This window comes from Oncorhynchus nerka, linkage group LG5 (genome assembly GCF_034236695.1).
Source record: "Oncorhynchus nerka isolate Pitt River linkage group LG5, Oner_Uvic_2.0, whole genome shotgun sequence".
In the NCBI taxonomy this organism is placed as follows: Eukaryota; Metazoa; Chordata; class Actinopteri; order Salmoniformes; family Salmonidae; genus Oncorhynchus; species Oncorhynchus nerka.
This window is the reverse complement of record NC_088400.1, coordinates 21,184,144-21,205,467: the sequence shown is the minus strand read 5'-3', so window position 1 is coordinate 21,205,467 and position 21,324 is coordinate 21,184,144. Positions and strand designations below refer to the sequence as shown.

General features: G+C 41.5%; 1 protein-coding gene across 4 annotated transcripts; it reads right to left on the bottom strand.

The window, feature by feature from the left end:
* Positions 1 to 376: 376 nt before the first annotated feature.
* Positions 377 to 21,101, bottom strand: LOC115129201 (cathepsin F-like). 4 transcript variants are annotated; one of them, XM_029659304.2, is made up of 13 exons: positions 20,722 to 21,101; positions 17,738 to 17,848; positions 16,869 to 16,950; positions 16,658 to 16,746; positions 16,490 to 16,571; positions 16,264 to 16,377; positions 15,337 to 15,485; positions 13,364 to 13,460; positions 13,054 to 13,254; positions 9,419 to 9,483; positions 9,197 to 9,287; positions 9,036 to 9,094; positions 377 to 1,803 (listed from the first exon to the last, which is right to left on the bottom strand). In XM_029659304.2, the coding sequence occupies exons 1-13, from the start codon at positions 20,953 to 20,955 to the stop codon at positions 1,729 to 1,731; spliced, it is 1,449 nt and encodes a 482-aa protein (XP_029515164.1). In that variant the 5' UTR covers positions 20,956 to 21,101; the 3' UTR covers positions 377 to 1,728. The 4 variants fall into 4 exon arrangements, with proteins under 4 accessions (XP_029515164.1, XP_029515165.1, XP_029515166.1 ...); XM_029659305.2 differs by having other exon boundaries at positions 16,490 to 16,568; XM_029659306.2 differs by having other exon boundaries at positions 16,682 to 16,746; positions 20,722 to 21,100.
* Between the last annotated feature and the right edge of the window lie 223 nt (positions 21,102 to 21,324).

The following is a 21,324-nucleotide window of genomic DNA, read 5'->3' as shown; positions in this document are numbered from 1 at the left end:
CATACCTTGTACATCTGAACTACAAAAATGTGTATCTTCACTGTAGGTCAAAGATTCTGGGTTGTCGAATGGCATGTGAACTATGGAAAAAATATTTTTTTTCTCGAATGTGTTTAGAGCGGCTAAGAAACGGAAAAAAACATATGCGCTTTCTTTCCTTTTCAGCAGCTCTTACCCCAGTTTCACTACGGGACTTATAGCAAAGAGTTAAAGCTAGCAAATATATTTATAACTAACCCTTCTGTCTGTAGTTGTATTATTTTCCTTGTCTGGGAAGCATTCAAGAACCGAATGCTGCTGTGAATAGATAGTATGTGTTTCTCCAATGAGCCAGACAACATAGATATTGACGTCAGAAATGACAGCTCACAAAAGATAAAGGCTAAAATATGTTTTATTCAACCTTAGTTTGTCTAGTTACACAGCACAGCAATATGTAACACAGTTAATAGGCTACACATCAGCCAATGTATGATCCTTTGAAAATGTCAGAAACCATGCAAACCCACTCATTCTAAATACTAGTTGTATAGTGAAGTTGTAAATGGTAAACAGGGGAGAGATTGACATTACATGGTATTGCACTGAACAAGTTACAACAGAGGGGAAACTAGCAAAAATGCACAAACATTCATTCTAGAGTATCAGCAGAGTGGTCACATTCAGGGGAACATAACGGACACCAAAAAGCATTACTGAACTCATTTAGACTCTGTTATTGTAAAGAGATAGGCAGAGGTAAATTCTGGCATCTAAAACACAACAATTAAATAAAATATTCTAAAAGACTACTATACTGAACAAAAATAAAAGCAACATGTAGTGTTGGTCCCATCTTTCATGAGCTGAAATACAAGATCCCAGAAATGTTCCATATGTACAAAAAGCTTATTTCTCTAATTGAGTGCACACATTTGTTTACATGCCTGTTAGTGAGCATTTCTCTCTGCCATGATAATCCATCCACCTGACAGGTGTGGCATATCAAGAAGCTGATTAAACAGAATGACCATTACACAGGTGCAACTTGTGCTGGGGACAATAAACACCCACAAAAAATGTGTTGTTTTGTCACACAACACAATGCTGCAGATGTCTAAAGTGTTGAGCAAGTGTGCAATTGGCATGCTGACTGCTACCCAGTGGGTGGGCCTGGCTCCCAAGTGGGTGTGCCTATGCCCTCCCACTTGGTCATAGGACCACCTATTCCCAAGTGGGTGTGCCCATGCCCAGTCATGTGAAATCCATAGATTAGGGCCTAATTTATTTATTTCAATAGAATGATTTCCTTACATGAACTGTAACTCAGTAAAATCGTTAATTGTTGCATGTTTTGTTTATATTTTTGTTCAGTCTAGCTAAAAATGTAAAAACCTATAGTAAAATCACAACAAAAGATCAGTACTACCTTGAAACTATAACTTAAATCGGAGCTGGTTTGTTTTGGTAAAGAAGAATGAGGTGAGGTATGAATGAATACTGCCTCTTCTATTTCAAGGTGTCAACAGGTCTTCCAGTGCACTGTGCAGTGTTCTGACTACACAGGGTGAGTAGCATTGCAGTTTGGTCAGTTTGTAGGTGTGTGTGTGTGTACATGTTTGGGGGAGGGTGTTGGGTTTGTTTTTTGTGCCAGGAAAAGATTGGCATCAACTATTATTCCGGTCATGTGTGTGTGTGTGTGTGTGTGTATATATATATGTTGAAATAAATGTGTGTGTGTGTTCTCGCCTAGTTCACAATGGCAGACGAGCACATCTTGTTGATCCCACAGAGCCTGGATCCCCTGTACAGGTAGTAGTAACCCTAGAAGGAAGGAACAGGCAACAAGACATGAACACAAAAATACACGTCAAAACTTCTATTTGCACAATATGTTCCAAGAGTTCAGGCTTGACTTCACTCAGAAAAAAGGGTTCCAAAAGGGTTCGGCGGCTGTCCCCATAGAAGCAATTTTAGATCCAAGTAAAATTATTTGGGGTTCCACGTAGAACCCTCTGTGGAAATGAGCAGGTAATGGCGCCGGAAGAGATGGCTGCTGGTTTATGGTCCCCTAACCAATTGTGCTCTTGACTGTTTTTTCGCGTTATTTGTAACTTATTTTGTACATAATGTTTCTGCCACCGTCTCCTATGACCGAAAAGAGCTTCTAGATATTATCAGGACAGTGATTACTCACCCCGTACGAGAATATTTTTTCTTTAACGAGTCAGACGCAAAGGATTTACTAATTTAAATGGTTTATTTGAACAGTGAGAGAATAACAACAACATAAATCTAGAAAAACGAATGTCAAAAATTGTATAAATTTATTTGCATTTTAATGAGGGAAATAAGTATTTGACCCCCTCTCAATCGGAAAGATTTCTGACTCCCAGGTGTATTTTATACAGGTAACGAGCTGAGATTAGGAGCACACTCTTAAAGGGAGTGCTCCTAATCTCAGTTTGTTACCTGTATAAAATACCTGTCCACAGAAGCAATTACTCAGATTCCAAACTCTCCACCATGGCCAAGACCAAAGAGCTCTCCAAGGATGTCAGGGACAAGATTGTAGACCTACACAAGGCTGGAATGGGCTACAAGACCATCGCCAAGCAGCTTGGTGAGAAGGTGACAACAGTTGGTGCGATTATTCGCAAATGGAAGAAACACAAAAGAACTGTCAATCTCCCTCGGCCTGGGGCTCCATGCAAGATCTCAGCTCGTGGAGTTGCAATGATCATGAGAATGGTGAGGAATCAGCCCAGAACTACACGGGAGGATCTTGTCAATGATCTCAAGGCAGCTGGGACCATAGTCACCAAGAAAACAATTGGTAAAACACTACGCTGTGAAGGACTGAAATCCTGCAGCGCCCGCAAGGTCCCCCTGCTCAAGAAAGCACATATACATGCCCGTCTGAAGTTTGCCAATGAACATCTGAATGATTCAGAGGACAACTGGGTGAAAGTGTTGTGGTCAGATGAGACCAAAATGGAGCTCTTTGGCATCAACTCAACTCGCCGTGTTTGGAGGGGGAGGAATGCTGCCTATGACCCCAAGAACACCACCCCCACCGTCAAACATGGAGGTGAAAACATTATGCTTTGAGGGTGTTTTTCTGCTAAGGCGACAGGACAACTTCACCGCATCAAAGGGACGATGGACGGGGCCATGTACCGTCAAATCTTGGGTGAGAACCTCCTTCCCTCAGCCAGGGCATTGAAAATGGGTCATGGATGGGTATTCCAGCATGACAATGACCCAAAGTACACAGCCAAGGCAACAAAGGTGTGGATCAAGAAGAAGCACATTAAGGTCCTGGAGTGGCCTAGCCAGTCGCCAAACGTCAGTCTCGAAACGTTAATGACTTGGAGAAGATCTGCAAAGAGGAGTGGGACAAAATCCCTCCTGAGATGTGTGCAAACCTGGTGGCCAACTACAAGAAACGTCTGACCTCTGTGATTGCCAACAAGGGTTTTGCCACCAAGTACTAAGTCATGTTTTGCAGAGGAGTCAAATACTTATTTTCCTCATTAAAATGCAAATCAATTTATAACATTTTTGACATGTGTTTTTCTGGATTTTGTTGTTGTTATTCTGTCTCTCACTGTTCAAATAAACCTACCATTAAAATTATAGACTGATCATTTCTTTGTCAGTGGGCAAACGTACAAAATCAGCAGGAGTTCAAATACTTTTTTCACTCGCTGTATATCCTACCAACGGGCCATAAAACAATGCCATATCTTATGTTTCACCAAGTTGTGGCTGAACGACGACATGAATAACATACAGCTGGCGGGTTTAACGCTTCTTCGGCAGGATAGAACAGCAGCCTCTGGTAAGACCAGGGGTGGTGGTCTATGTATATTCGCAAACAACAGCTGGTGCACGAAATCTAAGGAAGTCTCAAGGTTCTGCTCACCTGAGGCAGAGTATGTCATGATAAGCTATAGACTACACCATTTACCAAGAGTTTTCATCTATATTCTTCGTATCTGTCTATTTACCACCACAAACCGATGCTGGCACTAAGACTGCACTCAATGAGCTGTATATGGCCATAAACAAACAGTAAAACGCTCATCCAGAGGCGGTGCTCCTAGTGGCCGGGGACTTTAATGCAGGGAAACTTAAATCTGTTTTACCTAATTTCTACAAGCATGTTAAATGTGCAACCAGAGGGCAAAAAAATAAAATAAAACTCTAGACCACCTTTACTCCACACACACACACACAAAGCTCTCCCTCACCCTCCATTTGGCAAATCAGACCATAATTCCATCCTCCCGATTCCTGCTTACAAGCAAAAACTAAAACAGGAAGCACCAATGACTAGTAAATAAATAAAAAAAGTGGACAGATGAAGCAGATGCTAAACTACAGGACTGTTTAGCACCGACTGGAATAGGTTCCAGGATTCTTCCGATGGCATTCAGGAGGACACCACATCAGTCACTGGTTTCATCATTAAGTGCATCTATGACGTCATCCCCACAGTGACTGTACGTACATACCCCAGCCAGGAGCCAAGGATTACAGGCAACATCCGCACTGAGCTGCTTTCAAGGAGCGGGACTCTAACATGGAAGCTTATAAGAAATCCTGCTATGCCCTTTTAAATAGTTTTTTGCAGTTATTAGTAATGTAAATTTAGCATTTCTTCAGTTTAATCTGTGAGCAAGAGAAAAAAAAACTCCAATTGCCCTTTCCCACCTGGACAAAAGGAGCACCTATGTGAGAATGCTATTCATTGACTACAGCTCAGCGTTTAACACCATAGTGCCCTCAAAGCTCATCACTAAGCTAAGGACCCTGGGACTAAACACCCCCCTCTGCAACTGGATCCTGGACTTCCTGATGGGCCACCTCCTGTAGGCCCCTCCTGTACTCCCTGTTCCCTCAGGACTGCATGGCCAAGCACGACTCCAACACCATCATTAAGTTTGCCGAAGACACAACAATGGTAGGCCTGATCACCGCCAATGATGAGACAGCCTATAGGGAGGAGATCAGAGACCTGGCCATGTGGTTCCAGGACAACAACCTCTCCCTCAATGTGATCAAGACAAAGGAGATGATTGTGGACTACAGGAAGAGGAGGACCGAGCATGCCCCCATTCTCATTGACAGGGCTGTAGTGAAGCAGGTTGAGAGCTTCAAATTCCTTGGTGTCCACATCAGCAAACTAACATGGTCCAAACTAGAGGTCGACCGATTAATCGGAATGGACGATTATTTAGGGCTGATTTCAAGTTTTCATAACAATCGGAAATCGTTATTTTTGGGCGACGATTTTTTTTACACCTTTATTTATCCTTTATTCAACTAGGCAAGTAAGTTAAGAACACATTCTTATTTTCAATGACGGCATAGGAACGTTGGGTTAACTGCCTGTTCAGGGGCAGAAAGACAGATTTTCACCTTGTCAGCTCGGGGCATCCAATCTTGCAACCTGTGACAAACAGTTAACTAGTCCAACGCAATAACGACCTGCTTCTCTCTCATTGCACTCCACAAGGAGACTGCCTGTTACGCAAATGCAGTAAGCCAAGGTAAGTTGCTAGCTAGCATTAAACTTATCTTATAAAAAACAATCAATCATAATCACTAGTTAACTACACATGGTTGATGATATTACTAGATATTATCTAGCGTGTCCTGCGTTGCATATAATCTGACTGAGCATACAAGCATACAAGTATCTAAGTATCTGACTGAGCGGTTGTAGGCAGAAGCAGGCGCGTAAACATTAATTCAAACAACACTTTAGTGCGTCTTGCCAGCAGCTCTTCGTTGTGCGTCAAGCATTGCGCTGTTTATGACTTCAAACCTATCACCTCCCGAGATGAGGCTGGCTAGTTAGCGCGCGCTAATAGCGTTTCAAACTTCACTCGCTCTGAGCCTTGGGTTGGTTGTTTCCCTTGCTCTGCATGGGTAATGCTGCTTCGATGTGGTGGCTGTGGTCGTTGTGTTGCTGGTTCGAGCCCAGGGAGGAGCGAGGAGAGGTCCGGAAGCTATACTGTTACACTGGCAATATTAAAGTGCCTATAAGAACATCCAATAGTCAAAGGTTAATGAAATACAAATGGTATAGAGGGAAATTGTCCTATAATAACTACAACCTAAAACTTCTTACCTGGGAATATTGAAGACTCATGTTAGGATAGGATAAAGTAATCCTTCTCACCCCCCTTAAAAGATTTAGATGCACTATTGTAAAGTGGCTGCTCCACTGGATGTCATAAGGTGAATGCACCCATTTGTAAGTCGCTCTGGATAAGAGCGTCTGCTAAATGACTTAAATGTAAATGTAAAAGGAACCACCAGCTTTCATATGTTCTCATGTTCTGAGCAAGGAACTGAAACGTTAGCTTTCTAACATAGCACATATTGCACTTTTATGTTCTTCAACATTGTTTTTGCATTATTTAAACCAAATTGAACATGTTTCATTATCTACTTGAGGCTAAATTGATTTTATTGATGTATTATATTAAGTTCAAATAAGTGGGTTTTTTCATTATTGTTGTAATTGTCATTATTACAAATATTTGTTTTAAATTGGTTTTTTATTTTATTTAAAATCGGCCGGTTAATCGGTATCGGCTTTTTTGGTCCTCCAATAATCGGTATCGGCATTAAAATCATAATCGGTCGACCTCTAGTCCAAACACACCAAGAGTGTCGTAAAGAGGGCATCACGACAAAGCCTATTCCTCCTCAGGATACTGAAAAGATTTGGTATGGGTCCTGAGATCCACAAAAAGTTCTACAGCTGCACCATCGAGAGCATCCTGACTTGTTGCATCAATGCCTGGTATGGAAACTGCTCAGCCTCCGACCGCAAGGCACTACAGAGGGTAGTGCATATGGTCCAGTACATCACTTGGGCCAAGCTGCCATCCAGGACCTCTATACCAGGCGGTGTCAGAAGAAAGCCCTACAAATTGTCAAAAAGACTTCAGCCACCCTAGTCATAGATTGTTCTCTCTGCTACCGCACGGCAAGCGGTACCGGAGCGCCAAGTCTAGGTCCAAAAGACTTCTTAACATCTTCTACCCACAAGCCATAAGACTCCTGACCAGCTTTTCAAATGGCTACCCAGACTATTTGTATTGCCCCCCTTTTACACTGCTGCTACTCTCTGAATATGATCTTTGCATAGTCACTTTAACTCTACCTACATGTACATATTACCTCAACTCACCGGTGCCCCAGCACATTGACTCTGTACCGGTACCACCTGTATTGTTATTTTACTGCTGCTCTTTAATTATTTGTTACACTTATTTTTCTTAACTGCAATGTTGGTTAACTAGTTGCTCCTACCCTCTACTTTTTTGAACATTTTGTTAAAAATCGCGCAACATTTCAGCGCCCTGCTACTCATGCCAGGAATATAGTACGTTCATATGGTTAGAATGTGTGGATAGGAAACCCTCGGACGTTTTTAAAACTGGTTAAATCACGACTGTGGCTATAACATAACGTGCGTTACATTGGAAAGCGCAGGAAAACCTGATCACAGAAAATGGAAATAAATATCCTTGCGCCACTTCCAGCAATTGTTAACAGTGAGCCGAATTAGATAAGACCGAGCATTCAACTCCCACAGCATCCCCATGTTGTCTAGAGTCTTGTGAATTGAATCATCTTTGATTCTTGGTTGAACCGAAACAGGGGCACCACTTACCTCCGGTCTCCGCCCAGATCATTCCGGAAGAGCTCTCTCGTGAATTTTTTTCCAAGACGACAGCTAATGATTTTTACATCGCCTACGGATGATTTTTATCGCTTATTAACGTTTACTAATACCTAAAGTAGCATTACAAACGTATTTCGAAGTGTTTTGTGAAAGTTTATCGTCTACTTTTTGAATTTTAAAAAATGACGTTACGTTGTGAAATCGCTGTTTTTTTCGTTTATCACACAGTCTACATATAACGATATCTTGGCTTTATATGGCCCGATTTAATCGAAATAAAGACCCAATAGTGTTTATGGGACATCTAGGAGTGCCAACAAAGAAGATGGTGAAAGGTAATGACTGTTTTCTATTTTATTGTGCGGTTTGTGTAACGCCGAAATGCTAATTATTTTGTTTACGTCCCCTGCTGTGCTTTTGTGTTGTAGTGTATTGGTGCATGCTATCAGATAATAAATAAGAAATGCATATGATGCAGCTTTCAAGTTGAAGGCGATCGATCTGGCTGTTGGAAAAGGAAATAGAGCTGCTGACAGCTGCTGACAGCGTGGAGCATTGTCAAAAAATCCACTATCATCAACGGGTTTCGAAAGGCTGGGCTGCGTGTTGAAGAGGGCAGCGATCCAACATCAGATGAAGCAATTCTGAGGCTATTCAACTCCGACACCGAAGGAGATTACTTCAGTGGTTTCAGTGCACAGGAGGAGGAAGATAGTGACCAATGACTTTCTTGGTAGGCTACTGTTTAATTTTTGTTACAAGCCGTGTTTCGTTAAAGCCTATTTATTTTTGTTACAAGCCGTGTTTCGTTAAAGCCTATTTATTTTTGATACAAGCCGTGTTTCGTTAAAGCCTATTTATTTTTGATACAAGCCGTGTTTCGTTTAAAGGCTGTGTAAAGTTAATTTGTTTCAATGTACCGGTAGGCACCTGTTTAAAGGCTGTGTAAAGTTATAGACATGTGCGGCTTATTTATTTACAAAATACATATTTTTAAATAATTCAGTGGGTGCGGTTTATATTCAGGTGCGCTTAATAGTCCAGCAATTACAGTAGGCATTTCACTGCCTGTTGTTTTCGGCGCATGTGACAAATAACATTTGATTTGAAATGGAACCCAAAATGGTTCTATTTGGAACCAAAAGGATTCTACCTGGAACCAAAGGGGGGTTTACCTAGAACCAATGGGTTCTCCTATGGGGACAGCCGAAGAACCCTTTTTGGTTCTTGATAGCAACTTTTTTCTAAGAGTAGGTTTTATGCATGCATTGTAAACAAATACACTGTTTGCAAATCCCCACATAACTCCTTGTCGTAGAGATTCACTGTGACAGCTTCCTCTTACCTGTTCTCCATAGTCCTCTCCCCAGCTGTTCTTGATGGCCCAGAAAGGCTTGCCTTGACCTGTACACAGAAACAACCAGACACACATGACTCAAACATTCTGACTCATCAGTGTTGTTATTACGCTAGGCTAATGTAAGGTAAATAAGTAGTCAGTCTCACGTTCTCCGTAGCCCACGAGCAGCACTGCATGGTCAATCATCCAGGGGTTGCAGAATATCTTCAGAGGGTGGGACACGCCCTTCCTGTAGAACTGAGGAGAAACAAGGAGAGAAAAGAAGGTGGGATTAGATAGATAGATACTAGTCAGTTCATTGCTCAGTTGTGTTTTAGTGATGCTAATTTAAGCATCAATAAGGAGCATACAGCAGTGAGGCCTGTTACCTGCATTGCGAATGCGTTCAGGGCCACAGATACTGGTCCGTTCTCAGCCAGCCAAGCAGCGATTTCTAAACATAAAAAGGGAAGGAAACCAAGATTAACACATGAAGCCAACCCTCCTCTATCTGTACCGCATTGTTCAATATTCATCCAAACCTTCAACCCATCATCTATACCACATTGTTCAATCTTCATCCAAACCTTCAACCCATCATCTATACCACATTGTTCAATCTTCATCCAAACCTTCAACCTATCATCTGTACCACATTGTTCAACCTATCATCTGTACCACATTGTAACAATCTTCATCCAAACATTCAACCTATCATCTGTACCACATTGTAACAATCATCTGTACCACATTGTAACAATCATCTGTACCACATTGTAACAATCACCTGTACCACATTGTAACAATCATCTGTACCACATTGTAACAATCTTCAACCAAACATTCAACCTATCATCTGTACCACATTGTAACAATCACCTGTACCACATTGTAACAATCACCTGTACCACATTGTAACAATCATCTGTACCACATTGTAACAATCATCTGTACCACATTGTAACAATAACCTGTACCACATTGTAACAATCACCTGTACCACATTGTAACAATCACCTGTACCACATTGTAACAATCATCTGTACCACATTGTAACAATCACCTGTACCACATTGTAACAATCACCTGTACCACATTGTAACAATCATCTGTACCACATTGTAACAATCTTCATCCAAACATTCAACCTATCATCTGTACCACATTGTAACAATCATCTGTACCACATTGTAACAATCACCTGTACCACATTGTAACAATCTTCATCCAAACATTCAACCTATCACCTGTACCACATTGTAACAATCACCTGTACCACATTGTAACAATCACCTGTACCACATTGTAACAATCATCTGTACCACATTGTAACAATCTTCATCCAAACATTCAACCTATCATCTGTACCACATTGTAACAATCACCTGTACCACATTGTAACAATAACCTGTACCACATTGTAACAATCATCTGTACCACATTGTAACAATCACCTGTACCACATTGTAACAATCACCTGTACCACATTGTAACAATCATCTGTACCACATTGTAACAATCATCTGTACCACATTGTAACAATCATCTGTACCACATTGTAACAATCACCTGTACCACATTGTAACAATCACCTGTACCACATTGTAACAATCATCTGTACCACATTGTAACAATCTTCATCCAAACATTCAACCTATCATCTGTACCACATTGTAACAATCTTCATCCAAACCTTCAACCCATCATCTATACCACATTGTTCAATCTTCATCCAAACCTTCAACCTATCATCTGTACCACATTGTTCAACCTATCATCTGTACCACATTGTAACAATCTTCATCCAAACATTCAACCTATCATCTGTACCACATTGTAACAATCATCTGTACCACATTGTAACAATCATCTGTACCACATTGTAACAATCATCTGTACCACATTGTAACAATCACCTGTACCACATTGTAACAATCATCTGTACCACATTGTAACAATCATCTGTACCACATTGTAACAATCTTCATCCAAACATTCAACCTATCACCTGTACCACATTGTAACAATCACCTGTACCACATTGTAACAATCATCTGTACCACATTGTAACAATCACCTGTACCACATTGTAACAATCACCTGTACCACATTGTAACAATCATCTGTACCACATTGTAACAATCACCTGTACCACATTGTAACAATCACCTGTACCACATTGTAACAATCACCTGTACCACATTGTAACAATCACCTGTACCACATTGTAACAATCTTCATCCAATCACCTGTACCACATTGTAACAACATTGTCATCATCTGTACCACATTGTAACAATCACCTGTACCACATTGTAACAATCACCTGTACCACATTGTACCATTGTAACATTGTAACAATCATCTGTACCACATTGTAACAATCACCTGTACCACATTGTAACAATCACCTGTACCACATTGTAACAATCACCTGTACCACATTGTAACAATCACCTGTACCACATTGTAACAATCATCTGTACCACATTGTAACAATCACCTGTACCACATTGTAACAATCACCTGTACCACATTGTAACAATCACCTGTACCACATTGTAACAATCATCTGTACCACATTGTAACAATCATCTGTACCACATTGTAACAATCATCTGTACCACATTGTAACAATCATCTGTACCACATTGTAACAATCACCTGTACCACATTGTAACAATCACCTGTACCACATTGTAACAATCATCTGTACCACATTGTAACAATCTTCATCCAAACATTCAACCTATCATCTGTACCACATTGTAACAATCTTCATCCAAACCTTCAACCCATCATCTATACCACATTGTTCAATCTTCATCCAAACCTTCAACCTATCATCTGTACCACATTGTTCAACCTATCATCTGTACCACATTGTAACAATCTTCATCCAAACCTTCAACCTATCATCTGTACCACATTGTTCAACCTATCATCTGTACCACATTGTAACAATCTTCATCCAAACATTCAACCTATCATCTGTACCACATTGTAACAATCATCTGTACCACATTGTAACAATCATCTGTACCACATTGTAACAATCACCTGTACCACATTGTAACAATCATCTGTACCACATTGTAACAATCTTCATCCAAACATTCAACCTATCATCTGTACCACATTGTAACAATCACCTGTACCACATTGTAACAATCACCTGTACCACATTGTAACAATCATCTGTACCACATTGTAACAATCATCTGTACCACATTGTAACAATAACCTGTACCACATTGTAACAATCACCTGTACCACATTGTAACAATCACCTGTACCACATTGTAACAATCACCTGTACCACATTGTAACAATCACCTGTACCACATTGTAACAATCACCTGTACCACATTGTAACAATCACCTGTACCACATTGTAACAATCATCACACATTGTAACAATCACCTGTACCACATTGTAACAAACTGTACCACAATCACCTGTACCACATTGTAACAATCACCTGTACCACATTGTAACAATCACCTGTACCACATTGTAACAACAATCTGTACCACATTGTAACAATCACCTGTACCACATTGTAACAATCACCTGTACCACATTGTAACCTGTACCACATTGTAACAATCATCTGTCATTGTAACAATCACCTGTACCACATTGTAACAATCATCTGTACCACATTGTAACAATCATCTGTACCACATTGTAACAATCATCTGTACCACATTGTTCAACCTATCATCTGTACCACATTGTTCAACCTATCATCTGTACCACATTGTTCAACCTATCATCTGTACCACATCGTTCAACCTATCATCTGTACCACATTGTTCAGTCTTCATCCAAACCTTCAACCTATCGTCTGTACCACATTGTTCAGTCTTCATCCAAACCTTCAACCTATCATCTGTACCACATTGTTCAGTCTTCATCCAAACCTTCAACCTATCATCTGTGTCTTTCTCTCTGTGTACCCTACCCACTCGGCTCTCTCTCACGCTACTTTTTTCAAAGTGTTGTTCTCCTCCCACTCACCGTTCTCATCCTTGGACAGCTCCACAGAGCTGTTGATGTAGGCGGTGACTTTGTCTGTGGTGAAGTCACAGCTCTGCTTCTTGCCGGTGTAGCTGTAGTCAGTCTCTGTCTCCAGACCACCCAGCTTCTCGATAGCTTCATATGCATTTGATGGAAGCCCGCCCCCACAGGCCTGGTCCACAGTATCACAGTCCACCAGCTCTGTGGGTGACAGGACATTGAACCAATCAATTCAAGGCTCTTATGGAGAAAGGGGAAACAGTACTGTTGTACAGGTAAGTGTATGATACCTACAAATGCTTGTGCTTACCTTGCTCAGAGAGAGACACTAGTTTGCCAGTTTTCACAAACCACTGGCCCTCAATGTTGCCTGTTACCGAGAATGCCCAGCAAGAACCACACATGCCCTGCAATACAAACCACACAATCAGTCATACACACAGGCCTTACCTACCTCCACATTTTCCATGAATTGTGTCATATCTACAGTATGAATGAAAGTATGACTTTTGCGTACCTATAAATGTTTAGTGAACCATCAAAGCAGAGTCATGAATACTTTATGAATGCTATATAAAGCCTTAAGTTATTTGCCCGATCAGAAATACAAATCATACATACAGTGGGGCAAAAAAGTACTTATTCAGCCACCAATTGTGCAAGTTCTCCCACTTAAAAAGATGAGAGAGGCCTGTAATTTTCATCATAGGTACACTTCAACTATGACAGACAAAATGAGAAAAAAAATCCAGAAAATCACATTGTAGGATTTAATGAATTTATTTGCAAATTATGGTGGAAAATAAGTATTTGGTCACCTACAAACAAGCAAGATTTCTGGCTCTCACAGACCTGTAACTTCTCCTTTAAGAGGCTCCTCTGTCCTCCACTCATTACCTGTATTAATGGCACCTGTTTGAACTTGTTATCACTATAAAAGACACCTGTCCACAACCTCAAACAGTCACACTCCAAACTCCACTATGGCCCAGACCAAAGAGTTGTCAAAGGACACCAGAAACAAAATTGTAGACCTGCACCAGGCTGGGAAGAATCTGCAATAGGTAGGCAGCTTGGTTTGAAGAAATCAACTGTGGGAGCAATTATTAGGAAATGGAAGACATACAAGACCACTGATAATCTCCCTCGATCTGGGGCTCCACGCAAGATCTCACCCCGTGGGGTCAAAATGATCACAAGAACGGTGAGCAAAAATCCCAGAACCACACGGGGGGACCTAGTGAATGACCTGCAGAGAGCTGGGACCAAAGTAACAAAGCCTACCATCAGTAACACACTACGCCGCCAGGGACTTGTGTCCTGCAGTGCCAGACGTGTCCCCCTGCTTAAGCCAGTACATGTCCAGGCCCGTCTGAAGTTTGCTAGAGAGCATTTGGATGATCCAGAAGAAGATTGAGAGAATGTCATATGGTCAGATGAAACCAAAATATAACTTTTTGGTAAAACTCAACTCGTCGTGTTTGGAGGACAAAGAATGCTGAGTTGCATCCAAAGAACACCATACCTACTGTGAAGCATGGGGGTGGAAACATCATGCTTTGCGGCTGTTTTTCTGCAAAGGGACCAGGACGACTGATCCGTGTAAAGGAAAGAATGAATGGGGCCATGTATCATGAGATTTTGAGTGTAAACCTCCTTCCATCAGCAAGGGCATTGAAGATGAAACGTGGCTGGGTCTTTCAGCAGGACAATGATCCCAAACACACCGCCCGGGCAACGAAGGAGTGGCTTCGTAAGAAGCATTTCAAGGTCCTGGAGTGGCCTAGCCAGTCTCCAGATCTCAACCCTATAGAAAATCTTTGGAGGGAGTTGAAAGTCTGTGTTGCCCAGCAACTGCCCCAAAACATCACTGCTCTAGAGGAGATCTGCATGGAGGAATGGGCCAAAATACCAGCAACAGTGTGTGAAAACCTTATGAAGACTTACAGAAAACCTTTGACCTCTGTCATTGCCAACAAAGGGTATATAACAAAGTATTGAGATCAACTTTTGTTATTGACCAAATACTTATTTTCCACCATAATTTGCAAATAAATTCATTAAAAATCCTACAAAGTGATTTTCTGGATTTTTTTTTCTCATTTTGTCTGTCATAGTTGAAGTGTACCTATGATGAAAATTACATGCCTCTCATCTTTTTTTAAGTGGGTGAACTTGCACAATTGGTGGCTGACTAAATACTTTTTTGCCCCACTGTAAACATTTACAGTCGTACCTGTAGTCATCTCCAGTCTGTAAGACCATCTCTAAACCCGGTCCTACCTGGTTCTTGACGGGACTGACCGCTCCATGCTCTCTCCAGTCCCAGTTGGGCGGGGCGGGGCCGCGGGGCATTACTGCAGGCTTCATGGACTGCTGGAGGTTCTGCTGGCTCAGCAGGGGGTTTAGGTACAGAGTCCTAAACTCCTCCTCTGGAGGGAGAGAAAAAGAGGGTAGAGGGAGGAGAGGATGAAGAGATAAGGATTAGTCACAGTGTACAGCTGAGGAGTTGTACTGTAGCTTTGTGGAACTAGCTTAGAGCTCTGCTACCCGACCAGAGCCCGACGGGCCCCGACATTATACATTGGGTTAGGGCCGGGTAGAGTCTGTTTCAGACTTCATCAATAACTAGGGTACGGTCAGGACTCGGGTGTCATTAAATTGATCACTAACATTTTGAAGCTGAGCCATTTGCTCATGCTCTGCTGCAGTAAGTCATATCCGACTAAGATCAAACATGGTGTCAGAGGTGTTTCAACCTCGTCAAATACAAGTCAGGAGACACTCAGAGTGCATGCAGAACAAGCTGCATGCAGGGAGTGAGTGACAGACAGACAGAGAGGAGCAGCTAATGGATTTACTAACGGAGGAGGTTATTTCTGATTTGGGGTTTTGAGCCGGGGCTTAAATTTGGCAGAAGTAATCGGGCCATTGGTAGGGTGGGGCCTGAGCGTCACAGGCATGGGTAGGGCTCAGGATTAAAATCCATTCCTATGCAGGGCTCTAAATCAACTACGTAGAAGAGAAATTACTCAACAGATTAGCTCTCTTTGCAAGGGAACATGTTTTTAACTGTCACAGAATCACACACAGGAAGTGCTGTTGCTCCAGAGAGGGCAGACGGTGAGCTCTCCAGCACGCTCAGTGGTTGTTCTGGAATTGCTTCAGGCTTGTTAATCTGCATTCTCACACATGCGCGTGCACACACACCTGTGAGGTCGCTGAACTTGGTGACCCCGTACTCTGCTGTGCCCTGGTCCAGAGACTGGAGCTTCTCGGCAGTCTTCAAGTTCTCATGGAAGACACGCAGCCGCCGGTCAGCTTCTGTAGCAGCAAAGGTCAGACAAAAATGTTATGTTTCGATGTTTTCCTGTCTCATCTGTGGAGGTGGATGGACGATGTTGTGTAAAATGATGGATTGACATTTATCTCTCACCCTCTTGGCTGCTGTAAGTCCTATTGTATCTGACCATGAACTCTTTGAACTGACCCAGAAGCTCCACAGAATCCACTGACTCCTGTCACAAAAGACAAGTTGATTATTCACAAGTAAATTAAATATATACGCATACAGAATAAAAGAGAAACTCAAAAACACACATACCACAAACGCCATGTTTTCTATTACCTCAACTGGTTTGGTGGAGAGGGGCAGAAATTCAACTTTGTTGGTCTCAACTGGTTTGGGATCAACTGGAAACCAATGATCATGAAAAACTATTAGGATGTAGCTATGAGTATTTATACAAACAATCCCGAAACAAATAAATGCACAAAGGTAACTTTAGTTCCACAGTTGAACCAATGACACTAACCTGCTGGCTGGCACTTCTGTTTGAGAAGGGTGGACTTGCTCTCCCAGGGAATGTCCCAGACCTCAAACACACATACCTCTGTCTGACAGAGAACACATCAGCAGAGAGAACATGGTTAGTGAGATAACCTGTGTTTATTTTATTGGGCTACTGTTTTCATGACTTCTTTATAGACAGTATATTAAAACGTAATGTATTGTTATGTGCACTTTAGGGAAATGCCTGTTTAAATGAATCACGTCAGATGAAATGAGCGGTTTAATAACATGAGAATGGTACAGCACATAGGCCACATACAAAGGATATGTAGTGTAATGTTAACAATAATAACTCATTTCCTCTGTCAACAACAGTCCATTTCTGAACCTATACAGAAGTGAAGCACAGGAGTGAACAACACGAACACTTCGTTCCCTTGACCTTGGAGACATTTCTGATTAAGTTTCTGCTAAGTCATGAAAACAAATACAGCATGCGGAACAAAGAGGGAACAGTAGCGGTCTGCTTGTGCACATAGCTGCAGTAACACTGTGTCAAATCCAAGTCACGAGAAGTTATTTATCTTGGTCACATGACTAGTGGAAGGGAGAGCTGAACAGACATTTATAATAACCTACAGTAGACCCTGATACACACACAATGGCCTTGATACTGGGCACTCTTCAGTGTTGCCAGTTTATTTTTAATGAGTGGTTTAGGTACTGCCAATGTTCACCATTGCAAAACATTGGGGTTTTATTTGAGTTGATGAGGAGGCCTCTGATATTAGTTTAGCTGTACTTTCTCTGGAACCCTCTCGCTCTCCAACAACCCACACCGTTATCATCCTAAAACAGAAAAACAAACAGACACACACATACTGGCCTCACCTTCAGGTTGTGTTCCTCTGGGTAGAAGTCACAGATCCTCAGTCTGGCAGCCTTTTTACACTGGGTGTTACTTAGTTCCACCGTGATGCTGTATCGGATACCCTTCACCTGCTACAAGGCAGGAAAAACACAGTGAAGGTGGCCTCTTTGAATAAAGAAACAACATCAACTCTACGGTTTTTGTTTTGCCATCTACCATACCATTTAGCTCTGACGTCACTATGCTGGAAATTACAGGTCTCTTAGTTAGCTTGTCTGGCTGAGACAATAGGTTTGTTGAGACCAGTGTTGGGGAAGTTACTCTGAAAAGATAGTTTATCACGCTACCAATTACTTCACACTGAAAGACGTTAAGCTAAACTAAAATGGTACCCTTAAGAAACATAGTTTACTGAACTAAAATTACCCTGGAAAAGTAGTTAATTACATCCAAACTACTTCGTGATAAATTATCATCTGTAAATCTGAAATGTCAGACTACAAATTGCAAGAACAGATCACATGTTAACAGAATGTGTAACAGCCTATTAAACACAAACGGTTTCAAGTGATCATTTGGCAGATCTGATGCCGAAAAAGCAAGAAAATTATTGCCTACTTCACCCATATTTTATTTTTGCGGTGTGTAGTTCAAGTAGTTAGCTACATGGCAAAAAAGTAGTTAACTACTTGAAAGCACTACCTTAACTACCACCAAACTACTTCAAAATGTAGTTTGATTAGTTGAGCCCCACGTTTATAAAATAAATAAATAAAATATAAATGCTTTTTGGCATTTTTTTGGCTTTTTGGCATGTCACATATCATTTTGCAAACAATGTAAAAAATATATATCATTGAGTTAATAAAGCCGCATACAAACATGGAATTTTTTTGTTTTCTTGAGTAAGGAAGCTCCAAAATGCAGGTGTTTCAGCCTAGCTCCGTGCTTTCTGTCGCGGTGGCGCAAGCCAGCAGAAAATACGGAACGTTGCGCCGTGATTGGCTCAGTGTTCAGTCACTCATGGGGACACTACGTCACCGCCAAGTCTAAGGGTAGAGGTCGGAAATTCAAGCCCCTTGGATGCTGCCATACATTAGAAGTGCCCATCCAAGAAGGCTCAAGGTCATTGGTCAGATAAAATAAAATCACGTTATAGCTACAGTAGCTTTGATTGGACTGATCATCATACTTTCACAATCTTAGCTAGCAGTCATCATCATGAATCAAGTCGACAATCTACTGGCAAATACTTTTTAATCCTTGTCATATGAAGATAAATAATAAAGAGAAATTATAGATAAAACGTATCGGTGCTCATCGGCCATAAATATTACACAACAAGTTTGAAATCAACAATGAGTGGTTTGGAAGGAATCACTGGCTAACTGCAAGCATTGCAATGCAATCATTAGCCTGCTGTTCAGTGGAGTAGCTGTGATGTCCCAAGTCTTTTCTTAGTTTAAAATGATACATTTTCAACATTGGCCATGCTGTCAATGAACCATGCCATGCTCAAAACAACTTAACTCGGAACTGCAAAATCTGACTTTAGTGAGTTCAAGACAACTGGGAATTGGGAAAAACGAGTACGACTGGGAAAATATGTTTTGAACTTTCATCCAACTCTGAATTGTAAATCGGGAACTCTGGCCTCTTTCTAGAGCTACGACCTGAAGATCACTGACAGAGAATGCCCCCCCAGAGAATGCAGAGAATGCCAGACTAAATTTGCCCACAAAAGGACCAACACGCCACAACTAGGGGAGTCCAAAAATGTCTTGTATGCTGCTGCATAAATGATGTAATGTGCCAGAGAGATATGTATACTGTAGCTAAGAAAGTAATACTAAGTCTATGTTGTGTATTAAGCTGCTAGTAGCCCATGTGCCTCACCCTAATAATTTGGTCTATTTTTTCCTCTTAATTTCATGTACTGTTCTGAATTGGTGGTGCACATGTAGCCTATAACCTGTTTTAGAGAAATGTAATCATTGAATATTGTAAGACCTTTTATTGTCTGCTTATATGCCCCCTTTATTTATCCTACGGTTCTGACTTGGTGTACAGGCAGAACACTAAGAACGGCCCATGTTCTGAATTCTGTCGCTGTACATTTCAAAAGTGCCGATCAAATATTTATATTGACTACGTCCGTCCTAGCTCGCTCATTAATGACTTAATTGAAATTACGAATTGCCTCTTATCTGCTTGTTATCCCCTTATGCCATTGTTTGTACATCTCAATTATCTGTAGAAAGCACATTTGTTTAAGCAAGTCAACCATGTTTTTTTAAAGTCCGTAAAAGAGGCTGAATGAATTGTTTCGCTGCCAGACAAGACTGAGCTGATAGCCTGTTTGTGGGCACTGTTTGTCACCATTATAGTACAATGAATGTATTGTTTAGTGTTGTGGCTTTGCTGGCATGCATCCCACATTTATTTATTTTTGCCATGCCAAGATTTACATGCTAAAATCGCCAGTGGATAGGAGTCATAGGACACTGGCATTATTCCTGTGGACATAAAATGTCATGTGGATATAGAGAGGCCTTACAGGCTATAGTCAGTAGCAGTGGTGATTTTAGCATGTAAATCTTGGTGGGTGGGTAGAATGCATGCCAACAAAGCCACCCGCCATGAATGACGGGTCGCCACTGGTCATTAGGCAGTATGAATAGGCTTAGCTAACCATTTGGAAAACTTCACTGAAAGCATTGTTAAATATTAGGAGTGCTTGGTTGGGCTGCAGTAGAACAAATTAAGCTGAGTTACACAGATGTCATGCAGTTCTGATGCACTAGCACAGGTTGGTGCGCTCTGACGTAGGCGGCGGTATTATCTAACGAACTGAAATCTGTGATGGCCTATTCGCCACATATTATGGCCTACAATCACAATGGACATAAACTTAATTGTAGGCTAATAACATGTAATTATTTACATAGCACAAGTTATGAGATTACAATAAACAAATATTCATTTTCACAAGACTGTAGTCTACCTGTTTACTGGCAGAGAGGATCTTGCTAACTCTGCGAACGTGCATCGCATTGGACCCCATGTTATAGCGCTCTTCTGCAAACTTCAGTGCCTTCTTTAGACCTGGGTCATTTTCCGACAAACGGACTGCAGACCCGGGTGCCCCCATCAAAGGGCCATCCAAATCGGCCAGAACCGAGCCCAAAACCGCTAGGATTAGGCAAAGAAGAACAGGGTGGCGAAATCCGACGTCCATGTTGACCCGTCTGTTTGTAGAGCAGTAAAAACTCCAACCGAGGGTGGACGGTGAGATTATAAAATGGGATTTTTGTTTTCCCAGTTACCTATCAATGCCACAACAAATCAGAAGACCGCCCCCAAATAGAAATGGTTACACAATGGTTACAATGGCCGTGTTCGAGAGGATCAAACCCGCAATGTATCATGGGTAAATTCTGACTGACAGACCGATCTACAATAGTTAGTAATCATTGACGGGTGATTTGTAGATCAGTCAGTCGGCAGTAGCCTGCAATCGTTTTGATGCTCTGAAACACGGCCATTGTTGTCTGAAACAACGACGGAACAATGGTGCGCGGAGCTACAGGGACTGGAAATATGCATA